The sequence below is a fragment of the Eupeodes corollae genome, chromosome 3, assembly GCF_945859685.1.
Source record: "Eupeodes corollae chromosome 3, idEupCoro1.1, whole genome shotgun sequence".
Classification (NCBI taxonomy): domain Eukaryota; kingdom Metazoa; phylum Arthropoda; class Insecta; order Diptera; family Syrphidae; genus Eupeodes; species Eupeodes corollae.
Window position 1 is genome coordinate 117,870,958 of NC_079149.1, and position 25,638 is coordinate 117,896,595.

Below are 25,638 nucleotides of genomic sequence, written 5' to 3' on the forward strand. Positions count from 1 at the left end.
CATTTCTTTGCATCTTCCTATTAAATTTTATCCTTTAAAATAACAAATATACGATCAATGAAATATATAAGTTATTGAAATAATGATAACAATGCACATTAATCACTTTTTCCCCAAATTCTTAAACAAATTTAAGTAAGTTGGAAGCTTAATAAAACCTAAGACGCTGATAACCGGGTGCTACTTTACATTTTAATATTTAAACAAAAAACTTACACCAACTTAAAGATAACTTATACAGGATACAACACTCAACTTAGTGTTCCAGATAGTTTCACTCCCTATAAAATAAGTATAGATACTATAATATCTTGATGATAGTTATATAGGTACCTAAGGTAAAGTAGTAGGTACCTAGATACCTATCAGGTGAGAAAATTTTATAGTTATGTTTTAGCTTTAATATACCCATTCACCTCTGTATAGGTACAAAATAAATATATTCGAGAGTACATACTTACAATGCGATAAAAAAAAAACAATTTAAATTTGTGTAAACAAAATAAAATAAGAAACAAAATATAGGTATGTACTTTATATATAAAAAGACGTTTTTTTATCTACCTACATAATTTATTTGTAGAGTTTGAGAGTTGTCTTAAATTGCGTGCAAATAAATTATTTTATTTCCCCTTACTTCGAACCTTTTTTGTAGGGATGTGTAGAGGGAAGGTAGGTTTTTTTTGTTGCTGTAGGTATTTATATTCCTATCCAGTCTTCCATTATGGAACAGAGGCGGGTCTGCGCAGGATCCACTCGTTCTCAAATTCGAACTTACTCCACGAACACTGCCACGGCAACGGCAATGGCAACGTGCGTCGTCGTCTCCACCGTCGCGTCGATTGTTGTTCAGCGTCAACAACGAGAACGACGATGAAGACGGGGTGCAATCAAAATTCCATTCGCATTGGATGAGTCCGAAATGTGAGGAGAGAAAAACAAAACACAAAGTATCTGAATAAAAAATGGAGGCTCAAACGAAGAACTTAAGATGGATACAAAAATAATTTTAACAAAAGACATACCAAAGAAAAAAAAAGAAACTCACGAAGAAGAAAAAGAAAAATAATCAAAATATCACCAAAATATATACACATAACACCATATTCTCATCCGGAACTCGACACGAACTCACTTTACTACACAATACTATACTATACTCAGTGAAAGAGCAGGAGAAGCACCAAAAAAAGATGGTCTGCTCTGCTCCGCCTTTATAAATTATTCATGACACGAATGCCATGTATCTTATATATATATAGTTTTTTTTTGTATATATAAAATTTCTGTACCTACATATGACATATATTTAGCATATAAATAGACTGTTTTTTTTATTGTTTCGTCCATTTTGAACGAAAGAATAATCAAACAAAAATTATTCACCATACTGACAAACGCCCGACTTTTCGCCGTCGTCGTCGCTGAATGACGACGCACGTCACGGTGGCGGCGGCCGGCACGGCAGTCAGACGAACACGGAGCAAGAATAATGTTGATTTGATATTGAAAATGAAACAATAACTAATTTCATTCTTTTGTTTTTATTTATATTTACAGAAAAACAACGGCTATCACTTTGTGTGGGTTGTGGGGGCCAAATTCATGACCAGTATATCCTGCGTGTCGCCCCCGATCTAGAATGGCATGCAGCGTGCCTAAAGTGTCAGGAGTGTCGGCAATTTCTCGACGAGAGTTGTACATGTTTTGTTCGCGATGGCAAAACTTACTGCAAACGTGATTATGTTAGGTAAGCTATATTCTTGTTATACCTATACCTTTTTAAATAAGTTAAGTTACTTTAAAATATATTTAGATTTAAATTTATTTGAACCAACTTACTCATGGTTGTATGTTTGATGTGTCAGATAAATCTGTCAGAGAAACAAATATAAATAAACGGCCAGAAAAGTATTTCTTTTATATTTGATGGGTACTTACGTTTGTAAATATTTGAAAGTCTATAGTATACATTTTTAAGCTGCCGTTTGGTATATTGTTGGTATGACATTACCTGAATATATTTTGCACGGTTAAAGTCTGAAAAAAAAAAATCACTTTGAAATGCCGACATCACCGTGCCGCCACACAGTGCCGCCGTAACGATAAATGAGATATAAAAAAAATCAAAATAAGTAGTAAATGAATATGGTACCTACATATATTATGCAAAGATTTAACCAATTTATGTTAATTACTCGAACAAACAGTTTTCAATTGATTTTTTTAGCTATAGGTAAATGTACATTAACCAAAAAAGATACTAAAATACTCGTATCATAGACATACGCCTACCTTTACCTCTTAACTCCTATACAACACCAATTTATGGTTAAAATCATTATATATCTATACTTAATTTTATTTTTTACTCTACTTTGTTCAACTTGTTTTTTATTTCCAAGTTTAGGTATAAGAAAAATACGTATTATAATAAAATGTATTAGTCAATTTACTTAATGTTTTAAGAAATCCATTTTTATACATTTTATATCGACTTAGTATTCAATAGACCAAGAAATATGTTAAGTGCATAATTTCATTTTGATGAAGTTGTAATTATTTTAATATTTGTCATAAAAAATATAAAATATACTCAAATATATTGTATAAACCACACTTTAAAAAGTAATAAGCAATTCTACAAAATTTATTAGTAAATTGTTTCATAAAAATGCACTTGTATATTTTTTTTATTAAAGTGGTAATGCTACTGAGTACAGTGAACATTTGTTACGTTTTTTCATTTATCTTTTAAATTGCATGTAAATTGTAACCATAAAATAAACTTACATATCACCATTTATTGTTTTTTGATCATTTTACTACTGTGCACTTGGGCGTATACGCACTTTTTTATTTTAAGTTTCATTGATTGATAAAATTGCATTAAGAGGTTTTAAATCACATGAAAATGAACTTATAGAGCAGCGTGTGCCTGGTCAGCTAGTCTAGCAAGAACTATTTCCTACTAAATGCAATTTTTCTTTTCGTTGTTTCAAAGCTTTAAGTCTTTAAGATTCAAATACAGTTCTTCTATCTAAAAAGTTGCGTTTGTATGTTAAGAGTTTAAACATCACCAACAGGGCGAATTTTAAGCTTTTTAGTATTTATATCAAACTCATTTTATTGAAATGAGATTTTGGACTTTCCTGTAAAAAACATTTATTTAAAATAAAACAATTAAGAAAAAGTAAAGACACGGCTGGCACGAAGGTAGTCTGAATCTGAAGGTTAAATTTTCAGTAACTTTTGTGATCATATTTCAGCAATAATAACGCGGTTCATATTGTCCTTCAGGTAGTCAATTGTTTCGGGCTTATTTATAAACACAGTAGCAGCTTTAAATTGTATGATCTTGGAGGCCAATTCCAACTTTAAACTATGTGGTTAACAAACGTTATCCTCACTAGCTGTATGGCATTTCGCATCGCTCTGCGCGCCGTTTTGTTGAAGTCACAGCTCCTGCACATCAAGGTTGTTCAATTGATGAACGAAAAAGTTAGTAAAGCATTAACCACTGACTTTAACATTCTGGCCAGCATCGTTTTTAAGATAGTACGCATTATTTAATCCACCAACCCATACAGCACACTAAGCAGACAGTTTGTGTGGATATAACAATGTCACCACATACGCTTGAGGATTTTGAATACTCAAAATACGGGCGTTTTGTTTTTTTGACATACCATTTTGCTTTAGCTTCATCGCTTAACAAAACCTACATGATACGCATTTCGCAACATATTTTTTTAAATAAATTTGCACAATTTGGAAGCTTTATCTACTCATGTTGTAATGCCAAATCAAACGTAAGATAATTCACTTGACGGTTGACAAAATGGCCGCCAGTTAAAATAGTGTTGCCAACTTACAGTTCTTTATCTCCAAAACAAAACTGTGTTGTAATTCAATTTTGTTAGACTCTAATCATGCTTTTTCACTTTCAAACAAATTTGAAGAGTAACATCTTTAATTACAATTTTACTAACAAAATTGTAACATCCAACAAACACTTGTTAATTTTTCTTTCAAATTTTGACATTAAAGCTCTGTTTCGAGAAAAAAAATATGTATGTACATTGTATTTACACACGTTTGTATAATCTTTGACATAAAGAAAAACTTCATACCTTTTTATTTGCCATGTTTATAGAATTTTTATAGCATAGAGTTATTGTTACGCGATACTATTATTTATGTTGACCTTTGGTGGTGGCGTGTGTGAAAAAGAAAAAAACTACTATAGACTTATTTGATTTACACATTTCAATTCAAGTTTCAAAAGTTATGTATGTGAAAAATACGTACTTAATTAACACCGAATAGTAAAATAGTAAACAAAATAAAAATTATAGGTACCTAACTACTGTCATTTTTGTGTACATAAACTGGGAACCTTTCCAAATTCAAATGCTCGGTACACGTGACTGGAGCTCTGAGAAAATAATGAAATTCATTCTCATATATAATTGTTTGCTTATCATAAATTACAATTTTGTATACTTTCTTAGAATTATTGTCATTTTATAAACATTTACAGAATGTGCCCTTGATATAAGACATTTTATTGGAAATAAATATTTATAGAATTTAATTTAAATTTTCTGAACAATTTTTACTTTCAGATTATTTGGTACAAAATGTGATAAATGTGGAAGCTCATTTAGTAAAAATGATTTTGTGATGCGAGCGAAGACGAAAATATTTCATATAGAGTGTTTTCGATGTTCAGCGTGTGCGCGACAATTAATTCCTGGTAAGTGTATTTTAATCCATAAAATAAAGCCATTAATATACAAGATCTTTTACTTAAGTTAAAAATTGTCAGACTCTGTTGAGGCAACTTATTTTGACATTTTATCTCTCTATCCAGCTTGATGGTTATAAAAATAAATCTACTAAACTGTTTATCTCGCTCACGCAAATACAACAATGTTAGCAAGATACAAAGTTGAAACGTCAAAATAATGTGAACACCGCCTTAGTTTAAAGTTTTGTCAATCAGTTTTTCTTATGAACTTGACTATACAAAAATTCGGAGTAATAGAATTGACGTATACCTACTTAAATTTTATACGTGACTTCAATTCTGACAATTTAAGCTTAAAGAAAAGTATTTGATTACATCTAATCTGTCAGACTCTCTCTGCGATTGACATCTCTGTTTCAAATCCCAATTGAAGGTTGAAAAAATATGAAGAGTGAGACACAGAAAAAAAAATTAAATGAGTTGTAACCTTTTGAAATGGTGAAACGTCAAAATGAGTCGTCTTAAAAAAGGGCAGTGTAAAGTTATAACAATCTGACAGTTTTTGTCAAGAACACATAGTGACATAAATTATGCTATCTTAAGAAAATTATGTTTAGTAAAAATATTCACTATCCGCTTTGTTTCAGCAAAATGGAGATTCATTTTATTTTTGTTTAAAATATTTTTTTTTTATTTTTTTTACAGGTGATGAATTTGCGTTGCGAGACGGTGGTGCTCTCTATTGTAAAGAAGATCACGATGTCCTAGAGAAAACCTCACAAAGTAGTCTTACATCCTCATTAGAAAGTAATAATAATAACACCAACAATAATAACAATACAAATTTAAGCAATAACAATCATTCCAGCGAATTAGGATCAATGTCAGGTAAGTTTAAAGAATACTCAACCCACTTTGACAATCAAAATGTCAATTTCAACGAACTCTTTATTCTTGAACAAACTCCGAAATTCTAATATTGAATTTTTATATTGCATTTAGAAAGGAAAATCAAATTCCAAAAAACTAATAAGAATCATTTTCCATCATAAGTTATTGAAACTTCTAACCTCATTTTAATGTTCAAAAAATCTTTGTTTTTTCTTATCTTATGCTTAAAGAATACTCAACCCACTTTGACAATCAAAATGTTAATTTCAACAAACTCTTTATTTTTGAACAAACTCCTAAATTCTAAGATTATATTTTTTATATTGCATCTAGAAGAGAAAAACAAATTCCATAAAACTAAAAAGAATAATTTTTCCATCTTAAGTTGTTATTGAAACGTCAAACGTCATTTTAATGTTAAAAAAATTTGTATGTTTTTTCTTATCCTCTGTCAATGCCTTTTTCATAACATCTATTATTTTTCTTCCTACAAATATGTAAAAGAAAAAAACGTCAAATCATAATGCAACCCACGTTTTATCAATCGAAATAAACAAATAATTAAACCATGTTCACACTGCAATTACAACTTGTTATCTAATTGTATTTTAATTTTTTACTTCAATATTGTTTTTCAAGTTTAAATGAAACGTCAGAATACAGTTTGTGTTTTTATTTTTTTACTAGAAGGAAATAGTTTTTCTGTTTATCTTTTTAAATCATTCCCCACAGATACGAGTAGTCAGCGGAACTTATTTATCGACCAAGTATATAAAGAATCCAACGTGTATATAAACTTACAATGATATAATAATGAAGACGGGAAAAAAAACCATCGTAACTTTATTGTCAACAACTTCGATAGCATATCAAACATGACAGTGAATGTCAAAAGAGTTTGTTTTTTGCTATGCCGTCTGAGCTTCAAAGTGTAGCGGTGCCTTTAATGTAGAATTTTGATGTATGTAGGTTTTTTTCAAAATCAAACCTTAATTGTTGAACTTACATACATACTACGATGAAAAACTTCATTGTAAAAAATATCTAATATTGATTTTTAAATCTTTAAAATATTGCAAGTGCAATTTGTATTTGACAGCTAGACATAATTAACAGTGTAAATAACTACTAATAATGTCATGTGTCAAGTTAAGACGAGAACAACAAAAATTATGTGTCAAAGACAAGATCAAGAACGTTGCCGACGCCAACGCCAATGGCGGCACTACGCCGCGCCGCTCCGCCGGTTGATTTTTGATGACTAAACTTATAGTTATTAAAAATGTCTTATACATAGATATCGCGCAATTATTCAACAAGACAAAATATTTGATACTTGAAAATAACTGCGAAAGATAATGGGGCATACACATAATATTTATTTAATCAATCAGATCTTCAAGATGAAAGTGGGCCCTTAAAGATAAGATAAATTTAAAAAAAAAAATAACATGAAAATAATTGAAAATCAATGCACTTTGTGTGCATAGCACAGATAAATAAAATATAACTTGATTCAATTTAAGGGAGCGCCAATGAAAAATAAGCCATTGAAAATAAACTGATATAAGAGCATATTATAAATTATATGAATGACACTTGAATGGTTGTAATTAAAATTCAATTACATAGTTATTATTTGATTAAGATTGGCGAGAAGGTTAAAAGCAAGTACTTATGTAGATATTTGCGAGGTGCTAATAAAACTATGACATAAAATGTTGCAATTCTTTTTAATGCAAAACTTAACGCGTGCAACCAATAAATGGAAAACAAATTAACCAATTAACATAAATATTACAATTTATACAGAGTTTAGAATACAAAAAAGTGACAGTCAAAAGACTTTAAATCGTAATTCTAAATGTTTGTTATTAGTTAATTTTTCGCTCACATTTGGTTCAAATTCTTTAAGAAATTAAAATAACCGTCAATTGGTTTGGTTTAAAGTTCCCAAAACCCAATGAAATGTCAATTCTATGAATGGTTTTTGAACATATTGAAATTTCGAAAACGATACATTTAGAAACCTTTTTTTCTCTTACTCATCCATTCTTTACCTAATGAAACAAAATCATTGCACAGGTGAATCATAAGCCCTATTCGATTATTTTTAACTCATTCTTAAATTTTCGATTTGGAATAAAAGATGTTCGCATTTTTCGAAAAAAAATAATAAATCGTAATTAAATAATTTGATACCTACATATGTTCAGCTTTTTGCAAAAATAACAATCCCTAAACAAAGAAAGAAAGCAAAACAATGACAAATGACTCAATCCAAGAAATAAAGAATGCAATTGCGCAAGGTGTGCCAAAGTTAAAGCAACTCAAATTCCTATCTATCTGCACTTCACCCAAGGAGATGTGTGTACATTGTAGCCACTAGCCAGTGCATATCTATGAACGTTCAAGTAGGCATGTCTGCATTTACCATACGGTATATTATTATATATAGTAGGTTTAGGGATAGAAGGGAAGTTCGTCTAAAAAGCTTTGCCTATCTTATTATGCTCTCATGCTTCATGTCTCTTATGTCGTCATATACAGTCGAAAGACCGCAAGGTTTGGTTTGCGTGCAAAATTCCTCATATACATACGTTATACTATACTTGTATAGACGTCAAACTGAAGTCTATGACATTCTTGGCATCATGATTTGGAACTTAAATTCAGAGACTGAGAGACGTTTTGTGTGTTGCCTCACCGGCTGCTTTGGCTTATCGCGAGCAAAAGCCAATTTATGATCACACTGGTTACGACTGAGCTATTATAGGTATAGCAAAAGATGGCGTGAGCTATCGTATCGTAGAATAGGGTGTATACATATAGTGTGTGCATAGTTTGTGTATTCGGCACATACAGTATCTACATACGTTATACGTATATAGAACGTAGGTTAGTTCGTTTTCGTATCCAATTGTTTGAGTGACAGATTAGCAAATTCTTTTATAAAAATATCCTTTGATCATGGCAGACAGATTGTTATTTTGAGTTATTTATGGTATGAGAGCGCAATTGGTTGAGATAACTGCGAGTTGTTTGTATTGAAATGGATTTTTTTTGTCTAAATAAAAATGTATTTGTTCTACGTGTTTTTGTTTTGTTTAGTTTGAAGTGTTGGTGATTTATAAATAGTTTGTGAAGTTATGTCACTGTCGTGTTCGAAATCAATATAGATTACAATTTACAAAGGTTTGTTATAGAGGGAAAAATACGCAATAAAAGGCATTTTTGAAAGTAAAATAGGAGTTTGAACTATACATACTCTACAAATTTAATTTACTTTTAATTTTGAAAAGTTGTCAGAATTTATTGTTCACATTACATTTTCTAACTTCGGTTCTGGAAGAAGATATGCCAAGACCAAATCAAACAAATCTTATCGATTCTCAAATTAGTCAAAATTAGTGCGATTTCCTTCACATTTTAATGGTGTTTTTCTGCCCAACCCCTTATGGGGCATTTTCTTTTTTTAATTTAAGATGGATGAACTGTCACTTAATGTAATTCAGAAAGCTTCCGAAGTATCAATTAAAAGCGCCATATTTGCTTACCAATCATGATTTAAGTTTATATTTATATGCACACCAATATGTCATATTTGATAACATTTGATGTATATGAAACGTCAATATGATTCACTACAAAAGAGTCAAAAATAAACACAATAACGAACAATTTTCTAGTTTTCCCTCTTGTCAAAAATATCCAACATTTTCTATTGAAGCCTAGGGAAGTCAACTTCAGAAGTCTGCAAAAAGTAGCCTCGAACAAAATTTAATTCTTGCTCCTTTTTTGGGTTCCTTCTTCATCAAATGTCAGTTTCACTTGAGTGTACGTTTAGTTCCCCTTTGAATATTGCGTACCCAGGTCAACCTCCATTATTCAAAACACCCTCTCGAAAATAATAATAACATCGAAATCATCGCATAACACACTTAATCTTTTCCTCTGAATAAATAATAACCATGATAACAACAAACATAGCAAGTGGCGGCGGCGTTGTCGGGATATCCCAAAAAGCTATAAGAAATAGTATATGACTTTGAAAGAAAAAGACCACAAAACAAAATCGAACATACAACAAAAAAGAAACGAACGTGATTGATTAACAATTTTGTAATCATCGAAGGTGAAAAATGAAATACCACCAAAAGAAAAGTGTCTATTTTTTTTAAGGAAACACGAAGCACCACATAAAGCGAACTTAGTAAAGAACAGAAACCAAAAATATGTCAGCCTAAGCGAAGAGAGTTAAAGTTCTACACTGCGTTTGCATCTTGCGTGACATCGATCGCATAGCGGCTACCTTTTGATGACTATGTTTGACATCTTTCGGTTCGATTGGTTAGACAATGAGGCGCGTTCTTTTTTTCAGTAGATATGGGTTATTGATGTACGATTTAGATGTGATTTTTATGTTTTTTTTTGTCTGTTTCTTGTGTAAATTTTTTAAGTTTAAAGTGTTTAAAATGTTAGGTTAAGAGTATTTTAAATATATGATCAGTTTAGAACCTATCGGAACATAAAACAATCGAAATCCAGCAAGTTACAAACTTTTGTTATCTTAAATCCTAGTTCGACTAGATTATATTTTAAATTATCGTTCTTTTAACAAATATTTTACTTAAGAAACTTGTTTTTATTTTGTTTATTTATAGATTCTGGAAGCGAATCTGGATCACATAAAAGTATTAGAGAAAAACGACCATCGGGACCATCGGACGGCAAACCAACAAGAGTGCGAACAGTGCTCAATGAAAAGCAATTGCACACATTAAGGTAAGTTCACAATACTTTTGATATTTTACATGTGTAACGATATTTAAGGTTTGTTTAGTATTCCCTCCTTATAACATTCTATTTTATTTTTAGAACCTGCTATAATGCTAATCCCAGACCTGATGCCCTGATGAAGGAGCAACTTGTCGAGATGACTGGACTTTCACCGCGTGTTATTCGAGTGTGGTTTCAAAATAAACGGTGTAAGGACAAGAAAAAGACAATTCAAATGAAGTTGCAAATGCAACAAGAAAAGGTAATTTAAAAAAAAAACAACCATGGAATACTTTATGAAACATTATCTAACGAGTTTTTTTAATTTGTCTCGACACCAGGAAGGACGAAAACTTGGTTACGGTGCAATGCAAGGTATTCCAATGGTAGCAAGCTCACCAGTCCGTCATGATTCGCCTTTGAATTTGCACGGCATCGATGTACAAACATATCAACCACCATGGAAGGCGCTATCAGATTTTGCACTTCATGCTGATCTCGATAATAACGGTGCCATCAATACACACACCCCTGCCTTTCAACAATTGGTGAATCAGGTGAGTTGAGTTTTTGTCATAACCGACCTGTCATCATCGCAAACAAAAAAACCACTCATTTTCACCATAACCACAAAACAAAAAACCTTAATCTTCAGATGCATGGTTATGATTTGAATGGCATGCCACCGGTTCCCCTGCAAGGACCCCCACCGCCAGGACAAATGGGCGGCCCGCCGCCCATGGACAATGCCGGACTACACCACCATCCTGACAGTACAGACTCTTATGTCACTTATCTGGAAAGCGATGACAGTATGCAAGGCAGTCCATAGAAAACCATCAAAAATTCATAAATGCATTTAATTTGCTTTTTACCAAACAGAGTCCAAAATAGCTTCGCTACTCAATGTCTTGAATAAATTCACACCAAATGCCGTAATGTGAAAGTTACTTCTACTGCAGCATCAGCGCCAGCGCCAACGCCAGCTGGTGGTCGTGATTGGCAACAAGCATGTTGTTTTTGTTGTTATTACTGGCGTTGTTGTTGTTCTTGTTGCTCTGTTGTTTTGTGTATTTGGACACCATCTTGGCCCGAAGCTTTTTACCACATGCAATATAAATATATAGAATATTTTTTTTTCTTATTTTATTATTTTATTGTTTATAAAAATACATATTTTGTTTTTAACGGTATGCAGGCACTGTGATGTCAAAAATGCAGTATGAAATTCAAAATACCAAATACTCATGTTGTATTAAAAAAAATAGAAAAAATGAAATGAAAGAAAATATAGAGGAATAGAAAACAGGAATATTGTTTGTTGTTTTTTCATTTGTAATTTAATTTCTGTTGTTGTAAATTAAAATTAAATTTATTATTTATATTTATTTTTGAATATATTTCATGTTGATTTTGAACAACACAAAAATATTGTAAAAATGTAAAAAAGATAAAAAACAAAAAACAAAACCTTAGAAATAGATTTTCATTATATAAAGTATATAGGCAATTAGAGGAAAAATTGAGAAAATCGTGCTACCAAAGCAAAACCACGGTAATACAAAAAAATGCTAAAACAAATAAATTTTTTGTTTATTGTGTCTAATGATGATTACTATTTGTGAAAAAGCAAAATGTAAGAAATCATAATTTGTAAATTAAAAAAAAAATAAAAAACAACAACTTTAAGTTTAGATAGATAGCATTGAGAATTTGGACAAAAATCAATAGATTAACGGAAAAAACTATATATATAAATAAATATTATTTAAAATTATATGTAAAAAAACCTAGACATAAAGTAATTAGAAATTATTGTTTAATATACATGAAAATGAATTAACTATTGAATGTATTATGTAAAAAAAAACTATTAATAACTTTATTTAAAGAAAATTATATTATATAAAAACCATTATGAAACGATTTTCAGTATATATATAAAAATACATAAATAAATTGAAAAACATAAAATATGTTATTGCGTTTTGATTGACTACAAGTTTTTTTCCTTTAAGAAATTTGTGAAAATACTGTTGATTTTGCTGTGCAAACAAGGCTAGACATTACTAGACCGAAAGTTTATTTCAAATTCAAAAAACTGACTTTTTTCGATAACCACCAAAAACATGTGCATATGTCATCTTGCCCCTTAGGAGCTAGTCAGCCCTATCGAGGTAACCGTCGGAGCGGAACTTTCTTTCGGAGATCGAATTCCAGTTTGAGGTAGCTGTCATCTGAAGACATTTTACAGACATGAGACGACGCAATGCGATGGATATAAATTTCAGGTATAGATGTGCAAATTAACCGATATATCGAAAATGCGACATATTTCCGACAATATTTTATAAAATAATGACAATAAGCGTTTTAAACCATGAAAAATTTGTGGCAGAACGTAGTTTATTGCTCATAAAAAGTAATTTTTTCAATTATAATGCGCTAGCATTTTTAATGCAATGTTTTTTAATCAAAACTTTCGAATAAAGTTCCCTCGCTATTTCAAACATATGTTTTTGTTTCCATTTGAAGTGTCAAAGAAAAAGGATAAATTGAAGAAAAAAAAACTGTTGAAATATACATTTTTATTTATTTATTTGACTTTATACAAGCAATAATAATAAGAAATGGATAGTGTTGGTTTATTTTTTTACGCTGAATCCAATGAGGATTGGAGGATGAGAATGAAAGAAAATAGGAAAACATTGCGAAATGAAACCAATATACGTGAACTATCTGACGCGGCGTAAGTAAACTTATCTTCTAATCTAATTCTTATCTTCTAATAATTCTACGATATTCTCTTCCAGATTCAAGAAAAACTGTATCTGTCAAGTATAACCAAACAATCGCAAAGCACCGCATGCAAATTGCATGCGTTGAATTTTGTCGGATAGAATGTCCGATCAGCTGATCGGACAACTACCTTGAAGCAAAATGTCTCCGATTCGGAGGAAATTGGAGATAATTCCGCTTACCTCAATGGAGCCGAGTTAGATTACCATTGAAATCAATCCGAAAAAAATGTTTGAATAGAGTTTTTAGTGTATTTTTTATTATATACTGATTAATCAAAAATAAACTCAAAAGAATATTGTTTTAAGAGCAAAACTTTTCTAAAAATATATTCTTCTGACGGAAACTAATACCCCTATTATGGTTGGGTCGAACGTTCGAAGTGAGATGTTTTCATTAGCGAACTAAAACATTGGACATACCACGGTTGGCGAACTTTACAATCCGAGTTCGAAATTCAGTGCAACCATACAACAACAAAAAATAACAGGCATTAATAAACGTCAACTCATGAAATTTCATAAAAACTGCTCTGTTTATTAATATTGATAATTTTCATATTTAATAAAAATACAAAATAAACCAAAATGATAAGCAACATTACATTTGTTTTTTGGAGAAAACGAAAATGACAGAAAAAAAGTAAGAATGCATGAATGAATATTCTAGACAACTCTACTTTCTTGGTACTCCCTAATCATCTGTAAGTAGAACAAATATTTTGTACCAACTGGAAGTTATTTTAATTCTTTAAGTCTTAGATCATATTTTCGAATAAGGAAGCGTTTGTCATCGTATTAAACAAATTGGAAGGCCAATTGAAAAATGCAAGCACTTCATTAATCCCTGCCATTCTAAAATTTGCTTCTGCCCTAAGTTTCTTTTGCTAGTGGGAGTTGTCAGAGCAGCGTAGGAAAAGATTCTGACTTAGGTCTGTCACAAGACAAATTATGTCCAACCTGTCATTCGATGAGAAACAAAACGCACGAACCTACTCTTTTTTAAGTTGTTTTTCAAGTTGTTTCCCCGAGAGTAGCTTTTGGTTTTAATGCGTTGGACTATAAAATGTGTATTCGTTATGTTCACTCAAGATATCCTGGATCAACCCATTATTTATTTGTATGGAACTTCAGTAATCTTAAGTCAGTTCTTAAAACGTGGTAGGTGGTACCAAAGAGGAGCACGTTCAATGTTCCATGGTAGTATTTATATTTTTATTTCGTCGTTCAATAATTTTTCTTTTCCATCGCGAGTAGGTGCCCCAAGTGTGTTGAGGGTAATTTGCTACAACCCTCAACACACTTGGATCCCAATATTCCTTTTTTTTGAAGAACCAAACTCTCCAACACTTCTCGGTACATTCGGGTTCGATTCCATCAGTTCGACTAACTTTTCGTACTGATTTTAAATAGTTCTCTTGCAGCTGAATAAAAATGCATTGATTCATGTTATTTTATAAAAGAAATATACTTATGAACTTACATTGTTTTATTTTCCGACATTTCATTTACATATGTATGCTTAGACTTTTTCTCACACAATATAAACGTTCGACAAATAATAACACGAATGACGTTCAAATCAATTAACATTCCATAGCGAAAATAGAGTGAGATCAATCTTCGAAAAATGTCTGACATTTAAGTTAAGAATCAACTGTTCTCAATTCGCCAACGGAAATACAAATTTCTCACACTCACGTTTATTCATTCCACTCGCCAATGGTAATTGGGGTATAAAATTTCTGAACAAGTTTTGTGTATCATTTTTATACAATTTCAATGATGGATTTCTGTCAGTAGTTGATTTCAATCAGGACATTTTCAATGGTAACTATAAACGACCTGTCAATAAAAATCAACCTGGCCAGTTTATATTTCTAGAATCTTGAAGGTTTTAGTATTCTCTGAAATATAAAAAAAAAACATTTCTCATTCAAATTCCTCACTTTTGCTGCCGTAAAACTGAAAACAGAACTTTTATGATACGATTTCTTAAGAATTCTCTATCGCACAATCCAAAAAAAGAAAAGAAATACAAAGCTAATTTGATTGTTAGGTGATAATAAACTGTTTATTGTGTTTATATTTCATTTTCCTGATCTGTCAATAAGTCTGAGAAAATCCTCAGAAATCTTAGAATTACAAACTGGCCAAAAAATTGTTTTCAATGATGAAAACCAATCCAACTGGCACATTACCTACGGAAATATCTAGTTTGGAAATTTCCATCATAAATTAAAACAGGTATTAAAAGCTGAGATGGTTATTTTTATGTTCGGACAAAAATAAGACTTTTCCAAAGAAATTCTTTAACCAATCCTATTTAAATTTATTTTTTCAAAAGTGAAACTCTCTCAATGAAAGTTGGAATTGTGAGGCTACATTGCACTGGAAATCAATAACGAATTTTCAAATAAAGCTGAAAGTTAAATCAAATCTAATGGCTGAATCACAAACACGCTTCAGCTTCGGCTTCACCTGACGTTTACGAGTTCAGCCATAGGAGTTCAATACATGCTATCACAATATAGCTTCGACATCATGTTTCGTTTGACAATCGTAAGGAAAAGAACGTAATGTGACTCCAAACGGTAGCTCTAGTTCAGATTTGATCAACATTTGATTTTTCTGATAGCTCAACAGCTGTAAAAAAATGTCAACAAACAAAATATTTGCTCTTTGGAGGGATGAAATAATAGAAATGTCATTCAAAGCAACCTCGAAGCAGGCCCACTGTAAAGCAGACGAAGCCAAGGCTGAAGCGTGTTTGTAATTCAGCCATAAAAGTAAAATCTGTAGATTTGAGCTGTGTTCAGAGTTTACTCATTGAGGCAACTCATTTAGGCTGCTCATTCATTAATTTATTTCTTCCAAACTATTTTTTCTTTTAAATTAAAAATGTTGTATCTACTTCCCTATCCCTTTTAAACAATTAGGTGGGAGTGAGGTATAACCATAGAGAAATATAGTTATCACGAGAAACGACCTCAAATTATATTTGAGGTGAACTCTATCCGTATCGGTGAATACATGTGAGTGGTGGAAAAAAGGTTTCACTGAAAAAAAGTTGCACAGTTCATTTTTCTGAAACTATTGCATTAATTTTTCAATTTTTGAAACCAACGGATCTCTTTTTTGAACTGCTGAGTTCACTTCACATTGCTTCCACCCTATTTCTACATAACTGAGACCAACCCCTATAACAACTATATAGAATCTGGGCTTTTCCATAACAAATGCACTGAAATAACACATGCTAATGCTAACGGGCAAAATCCTCTCAGCGTAGCTTGTGAGTCGAAAGAGAGCAAACCCCATAAGTCAGTTTTCTTCGTAGATATATTTCTGTGTCGTCTGAAAATATTACAGAACACAGTTCTTTTTCCTTATGAAAGCTGTCATCTGATTTCAGAGTATTTATGAAAATTTAGTCAAAAAGCTTTAACAAAGACGACAACAAATTCCAATATTCATAACTGAGATTTAAATTATGGAACTCACAACTAACCAATCATCAATGAAATTTTTCTCATCCATCGTGTCCAGAAAGTTGACATTTGATTAAAATTCTACTTTTTTTTCAACACATCATAGACTCATTAATTATCTATTTTTTAGAAGTTTAGTCCGAGGGGTAACTTTCTATTACAAGAGCACAAATTTATTACTGATTTTTTTACCGTTAGGTAGGTGTCTGAATAGAACATAAATATTATTATATAGAACATATATATTAATGTAGAACATATATATTATTAAGGCGAGGAAACCATTTTTGTCTGATAAAAAAAATATTTTCTTTTTCGGACTTAACCCTCCTTTTTTGAATATCGTTTTTTGAACCTAAAACAAGTTTTTTGAATTGATAGTTTGGGTATATGCAAAATACTTTTTGCATTTGAGCACTAAAATCAAAGAAAACCCCAACAAAAAAATCAAGTATGGCAACACTGAACAAAAAAACAGAAAAGAAAATGTCAAAATCAATCATGTTTGCTCTTTTGTGTGTATAAAAGTGAACTTTGAAAATTAATTTAAAATAGAAATAAATGTTTCCTTGCTCTAAAATAGCTATAATAATAATTTATTTGCACATATATATCAAATAAAAACCGCATATCGAAATTCATGCTGCGAATATACCTTAAAGTTTTTAAAAATCAAAATAATTTTGTTCAACACAAGTGTGGTTTCACCATCAACAGCTTACAAAAATAAACTGCGAAATGTAAACGCAGTCTTATAAATAGAAACACAAAAATAACAACGGCAATTCTGATATAATATGGAATTCTCAATATTCTACTACAACTTGTATTGACGTCTTCAAATTGTCAAAGTTCGGTGAAAAAAATGTGCAAGCTATAAAATTATTTATCTTCATAATTTTAATACAAAATATTAATAAATAAAAACAAATACCAAAATGTCCTTAACAAAACGTGTTCAGGTAATAATTAAGAATCAAAATTAAGTTTCATCAGAAATGACAACTTGCAATTACTTTCAGCAATGGGCAACATTTGCTCGGACCTGGCATATTTACGACTGCACTTGGCAAAATCCTTTCGAATCGGCTAAAGTTATTAAATCGCATTTAATGGGACTCCATAAACCAATTTACCATCCAATGAGTAAGTTTGTTCACAAATAATTCAATATTTTCATATAAAAATACCTCAATAAACAATCGACCACCAATCTATTATGTAAACATGAATCTCGTTAAATTGTCATAGTGATTGCCGTGTGTAGAAAAGAATCAAGTTTTGAAATAAAAAATAATGAATGAAAAAAGATGAATTACAACTTATCTTAGGTTAGCAAAATTCTAGTTAATTTATCTAATGTTCATCCATGTCTACATTATGTCCTTATTTTCAGATGACTGCGGAGACCATGTTGTAGTTATTAATACCAAAGAAATTGCCTTACCCGGCGATGAGTGGATTAAACGTGTCTACTTCCACCACACTGGCTATCCTGGTGGTGCATCATGGACACTTGCATGGCAATTACATGAAAAAGACAAGACAATGGTAATGAAAAAGGCTGTCTACAATTCAATGGACGGAAATCTTCAACGACGACACACAATGCAAAGACTTCATTTGTTTGCCGATGATCAAGTACCGAAAGAGATTTTGGATAATGTCACCAGTCAAATAAGGCAACTGCGGCAAGTACCACAGCGTTTGGATCATATTGATAAGGAAACTTTGGAGAGTTTCCCAGCAATTATGGATTATCCAAAAGATTATATCCTTCGTTAAATGCTTTAGTGGAATTTAAATTAAGTTTGAATTGTAGTAGGTACATTAAAGTTATAAAAATCAAAAAATAACTATTTCATTTGCATTTATTTGTCTGTTCAATTACATTCGAATCAATTTTTATTAGTATAACTATTATAAGTACATTTAACCATTCAGACGAGATACATATAAAAAACCTACAAAATCCATGTTTCATGGTCAGCCATGAATTTAAAATGGGACTATTTAAAGTTATTTCCCTTGAACGTGTTGATAACGAGACACATTTTGAATTTATAAAAACAAAAGTTGTTTTTAAATATACCAATTGTTCCCGACAGCTCCGAAGAGAAATTGTCTTGTTTGAAATTTGAATTACTTGTTAAAAGATTCTATATTATTGATCTGTTTGGAAATAGTGTTTCCAATTATTCAATTAGTAAACTTTACTTGAAGTTCGTATACCTTAATGCCGCCCGTTTTATATTATATAACTTGAAGTTATCATTTCAGAGATTCGCTTTTTTACCGATGACAAAAAGGTCATCACGATTTTGATTGTTCATTTAGAGGTTTAAAGAAAGCAATTGTATTATCTTATTAATCTTAAAATAATTTATTTTGTTTTGAAATTACGCCGGAAAAACAACAACAAATTTAGATACGTTAGTTTTCACACAAAACAAGTTTTACAAACTACCTCACAGCTTATTCTTTTTTGATATATTTTTTAACTTAATATAAAAATGATTACATTTCTCTCTTCTTAAATTTTTCAAAATCAAATTGTTTAGTAGCGAGGACCAACAAATAACTAACGCATCGGTCTTAATTATACTTTTTTAAGTGCTACTGGAAAATGAGAATAGAAATCCGTGTGTTGGCAAAGGCCTAATGAATATGATTGAGCTTGTCTAACTAATGAACGTCACCTAACGCATTTGTATGGTTTTTATGGAATGTGTTTAAACATGAAAATGCATCACAAATTCAAACAAAAACACCTTTCGTGATTGTTAATTTCCAAGCTCAAAATCATCTTTAAGAAAAATTTGTCCTTCTTTTGGTTATGCTATGACAAACGTCAATTGGATAAAGCATACTTAAAAAAAAGATAAAAAAGCATTTTGCTGCTTTTAAAGTTAGACGAGTGTTTGACCGTCAAAATATACCTACTTCATAACGTTTAAAACTATAAAAGAATCAACCACCATTCTACAATTTCTGTCATTATTTTTAATTTTAAAATATACTATTATAAATAACATCAAACACCTTGCCAAAAACTTTATTTTTAAGATTCAATTGCAATATCAATATATAGTACTAGCGGCTCGGTACGTGCTTCGCTACGTATAACCATTGAGTATTTCAAATCTGAGTAAATAATCCGTTGGTACTGCTATCACCAATTTCCAACAATCGTTTTGATAACTCATGGGCCGTTGTATCATTATTTAGGTGGATACGCATATTAATGTTCAGTGTCAATTTTCGTACATATCTCAAAAGAACTGATGACTTTAAACAGGAGTTCATCAGTAGGAGTTGATCGAGGATTGACAGGCAATGTTTGACGAAAGCAATATCAGATCACCACCAAAACAGCTGTTGATTACCTCGTAAATCTTGCATTGTTTGATTAAATTCTTCTATTGATTTTTTATTTGCCATTGTGCACTCATCCCATAAAATAATTGACGTTAATCGCAGAATGTTTGCCATAGCAGAATTTCTCGAAATATTGGAAGTTGGAGTTTCAATGGCAATTTTAATGCAGGGTGTGTGGTCCACCTTCTAATAATGTAGCAGCAATTCCCGAAGATGCAAGTGCCAATTCAATTTTCTGTTCCGATCGAATAGTCACTAAAATCAATGATACAACGAAAGTTTTGCCTGAACCACCAGGTGCATCCAAGAAATTTAATCCACCTGTGGAAACGGCTTGCATGATTGTGTTATACACATGTTTTTGTTGAATATTCAATTTGGTTGTATTCGATTGTTTAAATAAACGTAAATCATTAAAATTGAACTCCTGCTCACGTTGCAATTAATGATAGAAAAAAATCATGTATCTCACGATTTGGTGCGGTCATATCAGATTGTGCTAGTGCTTTATTTACAATCGTTTGACACACATATTCAATTATTATTACAACTTCGTTGTACATTTCCAAGGTAATCAACAAATCGGGATCGGGTTTGTGTATGGGGGAATAGAAAGATGTTGATTTTACACCTTTTCAAGATTTTTTTTTTAATTTTCTCTACGTACAAACCTTCACTGGACTTCCACGAATAATTCAAGACCAAAATTAGTCAAATCGGTAAAGGCATTGTTGAGTTATAACATTACAACGTGGCATTGATTTTATATATATAGATTTTATAATTTTTTATTGATTATAAGTTGTTAATATAATTAAGATTAAAATTACCTTTCTGAGGTCGAACTCCTTGTGATTTGGGTATATAAACAAATCCTTTCTTAAAATGGATCTTACTTTGCTTGATTTCAATCGATTCTTAATACAAAAATATTGTGTATAATGTTTTTATCGTAATATATTATCAAACCCAGTTTTTGGGAAAATATGTTTTCCTAAAATCTTTAGTATTTTCTCCGGAGTAAGTAACTTTTTAAATACTTTTACAAAAATAAAAGAAACAGATAAAATGGCAAACTTTTGATTCAATTAAATCAATACATTTGCTAACAGTTTTTTTTAACGGTTTCATCAGTTGATTATTTTTAACTCTTAGCTTTTCCTAAATGTGTGCAACTATTGCAAAATCTGTAATAGGTGTGTTTCATAAAAATTAAAAATAATAATTGGTTAATTGTTTTTCTGAAGAAAACAAAATCAAACAAAAACCTTAAACATAAAAAAAACTATGATTTAGGTATAATAAATAACGAGAAACCCGTTATCCGAATTGCATTTCGAGCGAAAATTACTATTTATTTTTGTTAAGACCAAACAAAAAAACAGTTAAAACCAATTTTCGGATTCATACCAAACATCATAAGAAACATTATAGCTCGAAAAGGAAGCGGTAACGAAAAAATTACTTGTTGAGTTTTTCTGCTTAAAATTACCCCAGTAGTCCATGAGTGGACTTTCTTTTACAGTAGTGCGACTTTTCACACTCGTTTTTTTATTTAATAGATATAACTATTGCAATTTAAGGCCGAGGAAATATTTATTTATATTTTTAATTTATTTTCAAAGTTCACTTATTCACATACAACACACGCAAAAATGAGTTATTTTGAATTTCTTCCCTATGTTTTTGTTTCAGTAATGCCAGGTTTTACATTTTTGGGAATTTTATTAAACTTATTAATTTTTTTAAATTTAATTTTCAAGTTATTCATATATTGTAAAAAATTTCAATGTTAGGGCTTTTTAAATAAAACAAAGACAACAAAAAATGTTTTATTTCTAATAGTATTTGAATGCAAAGAAACTTTGCATATACCTAACCTAACACCTAACCTTATACTTTATGCAAGTAGGGTGGGGGGGGGGGGGGTTGGCTTTCCAGTAGACAGCGTTGGCCCTAATATATTTCTCTGTTCTTACGCCATACTATCCAATAAAACAAATTTAGTCAGGTGTGTGGAATAAATCAAAAACCAATTTATAAAAAAGTAGTTGTAAATCCACCTCAATATTTTGAACCTGTTTTATTGAAATCCCACTAACTGTACAAAAATCAAGAAAATTCTATTGGAAAGTCGTCCAATGGCTGTCATACATTTCTATCATGGTACATTTCTATCATCATGTGATTTCCAGCTACTGGTCAATTGATTGCAGACTCGGATAAGTAGGCTGCAGAGGGAGTCAAAAGTCAGGTTTGATATTTCTATCATATTAAGATCATCAAAAACTCACTCCATTTGTAACTCATTTGCCGGATTATTTAACCAATATGAATCTTCCAATCAGTAAATGGCTGAACATATGACAACGTCTAATCAGTCATGTTTTTTATTTTTAGATTGTGTTAAAATAACAGACTTTTGGCATCACTCATTCGAACTGTCATATTGACAACAAGAAAGTGTTGCCTTTGCTCTGTTCTTTCTTGATTTTTGTTGGTATTTTGGTTCTTGGTTGGCGTTTTCGGTGCGGGTGCAGTGTCATTCACTTTTGTCCAGTCACAAATTCTTCAATCGTCATACATTCTGTTAATAAAGAATAATATAAGAAAATAAAGATAATATTGCTATCTACGATTCAGTTATCTTAAATTTTCTTTAATATTTATAATCTCCCTATAAGTAGTACGTTATTTTTGTTTTAAAATTTATGATCTTAATCTGGACAATTATGTCCTCTAATCAGTGTTTTGTTATTGCCTATTTCCAACAAATCAAAAGTTTATTGGATAAGATAAGATTTCTTAACATTTAAAGTTATTTCTTCACTTTTAATTTCTTGCAGTTTCTATCCGACAATTGAGCATTTATCATTGTAAAATGGGACGTCTAGGAAAAGTTGATCCAAATTCATATTCCGAACCAGGTAAGTTTGTCTTCCATAACTATTCCATTTATCGTATTATGCATCCATTGATATTCTGTCTATCTTACCTCATAATTAATTTTAATTTAATTTATTCAGAAAAAGTCAATACTGTCCAGAGTTTGCTAACATGGAATATAGACTTCGAAAACACTAAGATTGTGGGCAGTGTGATACATAAATTTAAAGTTCTTGAAAAGAACTTGTCGACAATTGTAAGACTGACTAATTTATTCTGTTTAAGTTTTTCTTTCAACTAACTTGCTTTTTTACTCGTTTCTTTAGCTTCTTGATGTTCGTGATTTAAAAATCTCAAATGCTTCCATTTTGGCCGGTTCTACCTCGATTCCCATAAACTATACTGTTAGTGATGAGGTAGAAAACATCGGTTCAAAGCTAACACTAGATCTTCCCGAAGGAACAGCAGCAGGAGAGTAAGTTTTCCTGAGTGCCTAATATTTATTTAGTATTTTAGCATGTTCTAAAACTATTTGGTAACATATTTTCTAGACTTCAAGTTCGCATTGACTATGAAACTTCATCATGTGCCAGTGGCTTACAATGGCTTACACCCGAACAAACTCTTGGGAAAAAACACCCTTACATGTTTAGCCAATGTCAAGCAATTCATGCTCGTTCCGTAATGCCTTGTCAAGATACTCCCGCTGTTAAATTCACTTACACTGCAACCGTTAAGCATCCAAAAGACCTTACCGCTCTAATGAGTGCAATTATCGAGAACAAATCAGAAGGTATTACGACTTTCAAGCAAACTGTACCAATTCCAGCATACTTGTTAGCTATTGCCTTGGGAGACTTAGTTTCTCTTCCCCTTGGACCCAATTCGAATGTTTGGGCCGAAGAAGGAGTTATCAAGGCAAGCGCTGAGGAATTCTCTGAGACTTCGAAAATGTTAAAAACTGCATCGGACATATGTGGACCGTATGTTTGGAAGCAATATGATCTTTTGGTGATGCCGCCCAGTTTTCCATTTGGAGGAATGGAAAATCCATGTTTGACGTTTGTCACACCAACTCTTTTGGCTGGTGACAAGTCGTTGGCTGATGTTGTCGCACATGAAATCGCTCACAGCTGGACAGGAAATCTCGTTACGAACAAGAACTTTGAACATTTCTGGATGAATGAAGGTTTCACCGTATTTGTTGAGGCAAAGATTGTGGGCCGTATGAAGGGTGAAAAAGAACGTGACTTCCATATGATGAGGAACCTTACAGATTTGGCAGAATGTGTAATAAAAGAAAGATTATAATTTTCTGATCTTCCTTAAAATTTTCAATTTTTATTTTTAGTTGAGAACCCAACTTGCTGATTGTCCAGAACTCACAAGGCTTGTTGTTGACCTAAGTAACTTGGGACCCGATGATGCTTTCTCTAGTGTGCCTTACATCAAGGGATCAACATTCCTTCGGTATATTGAAGACCTTCTTGGAGGAGCTGCTGTTTTTGAACCATTTTTGCAATCCTACTTGAAGAAGTTCGAATATAAATCGGTGGTAACTGATGACTTTAAGGGCGCTTTGTATGATTACTTCATTGATACGGACAAAAAGGACAAACTTAACGAAATCGATTGGGATCTTTGGCTTTATGGAGAGGGTATGCCTCCAATAATTCCGAAGTAAGTTAACTGTTTTTCTCTTTTTTTTCATCACTTAAACTACAACATTTGTGGTTTATTCAGGTTCGATGACTCCCTTGCTCTGGTATGTCAAAAACTATGTACTTTGTGGAGTACAAAGACCGCAGCTGACCTCGCTAATGAGAAGGATGTTCGTCAGTCGATATCAACTCATCAGCTTATCGATTTCTTGGGAAAACTTATTGAATGCAAAGAAATTGTTGACTTGACAACAGAAAAGATAAAGCTTTTGGAACAAATTTACAACTTAAATGGCACCAAGAACGCCGAAATCCGCTTGCGATTCATGAGATTGTGTATTATGGCCAGACAAATGGATCGCATGGATGAAATAATCGAATTCGCAAACAGCAGTTTCCGTATGAAATTTGTCCGTCCAATTTACAGGGACTTGGCACAATGGCCAGAAGCCAAACCCATTGCAATTGAAAACTTCAACAAGGTTAAAAATGAAATGATGAAAGTTTGTTCGCTTGGCATTGAAAAGGATTTAGGATTAAGATGTTGATTTTTCTGTTAGCATTCCTGTTTAAAGAGTTTTGAAGATTTTGCTATATATTAGGCATTTATTAACAGCATTATACTTTTATAACAACCTTATTAACAACACAATATCTGGCAAAAGAAATACAAAAACTAACAGAATAATAATAAATGGATTGTTTTTTATTTCATCCGAACTTGATTAAGCTTCAAATGGAATTGTTCTTAGTTGCCTTCTGCAACCTTTTCTTCACTGATTACAATATCTGATAACATAATCGGTATGGAAAACCCATTTATCTTGAAATTAACGGTGATAAAGGTAAGATTCTAAATATGAGCTAAATTGATGTTTTGTTGTATTATTTAACTTCCGCATAAAATCGGGATGTTAATTTGTGGCAGAAAAGAGATTCTTCGTTGCAAAGATTATAAAACACTAGTTTGCCGACATTTTTTTGTTTGTTTCTACACATTT

General features: G+C 31.5%; 2 protein-coding genes across 5 annotated transcripts in view; both read left to right on the forward strand.

The window, feature by feature from the left end:
- Window positions 1-12,262, forward strand: part of LOC129951544 (insulin gene enhancer protein isl-1) — a 61,329-nt gene extending 49,067 nt beyond the window's left edge. Inside the window, exons 2-9 of one of the 2 annotated variants that reach the window (XM_056063752.1) lie at window positions 1,561-1,750; window positions 4,629-4,759; window positions 5,459-5,641; window positions 10,309-10,429; window positions 10,523-10,685; window positions 10,765-10,980; window positions 11,079-11,235; window positions 11,306-12,259. In XM_056063752.1, the coding sequence (XP_055919727.1) occupies window positions 1,561-1,750; window positions 4,629-4,759; window positions 5,459-5,641; window positions 10,309-10,429; window positions 10,523-10,685; window positions 10,765-10,980; window positions 11,079-11,235; window positions 11,306-11,367 (1,223 nt within the window). In that variant the 3' untranslated portion in view covers window positions 11,368-12,259. Of the gene's footprint in view, window positions 1-1,560; window positions 1,751-4,628; window positions 4,760-5,458; window positions 5,642-10,308; window positions 10,430-10,522; window positions 10,686-10,764; window positions 10,981-11,078 lie in introns of both variants that reach the window. The other variant, XM_056063753.1, reaches the window with a different exon arrangement.
- A 5,260-nt stretch (window positions 12,263-17,522) lies between these two features.
- LOC129950294 (39S ribosomal protein L13, mitochondrial) lies at window positions 17,523-25,332 on the forward strand. 3 transcript variants are annotated; one of them, XM_056062189.1, is made up of 8 exons: window positions 17,523-17,674; window positions 17,735-17,858; window positions 22,937-23,017; window positions 23,117-23,232; window positions 23,303-23,451; window positions 23,528-24,266; window positions 24,328-24,656; window positions 24,720-25,332. In XM_056062189.1, exons 1-8 carry the CDS (start codon window positions 17,651-17,653, stop codon window positions 25,183-25,185), a joined length of 2,028 nt encoding a protein of 675 aa, XP_055918164.1. In that variant the 5' UTR covers window positions 17,523-17,650; the 3' UTR covers window positions 25,186-25,332. The 3 variants fall into 3 exon arrangements, with proteins under 3 accessions (XP_055918164.1, XP_055918166.1, XP_055918165.1); XM_056062190.1 differs by lacking the exons at window positions 17,523-17,674; window positions 17,735-17,858 and adding an exon at window positions 22,603-22,776; XM_056062191.1 differs by lacking the exons at window positions 22,937-23,017; window positions 23,117-23,232; window positions 23,303-23,451; ... (1 more) ...; window positions 24,328-24,656; window positions 24,720-25,332 and adding an exon at window positions 18,109-18,571.
- Window positions 25,333-25,638: the final 306 nt, after the last annotated feature.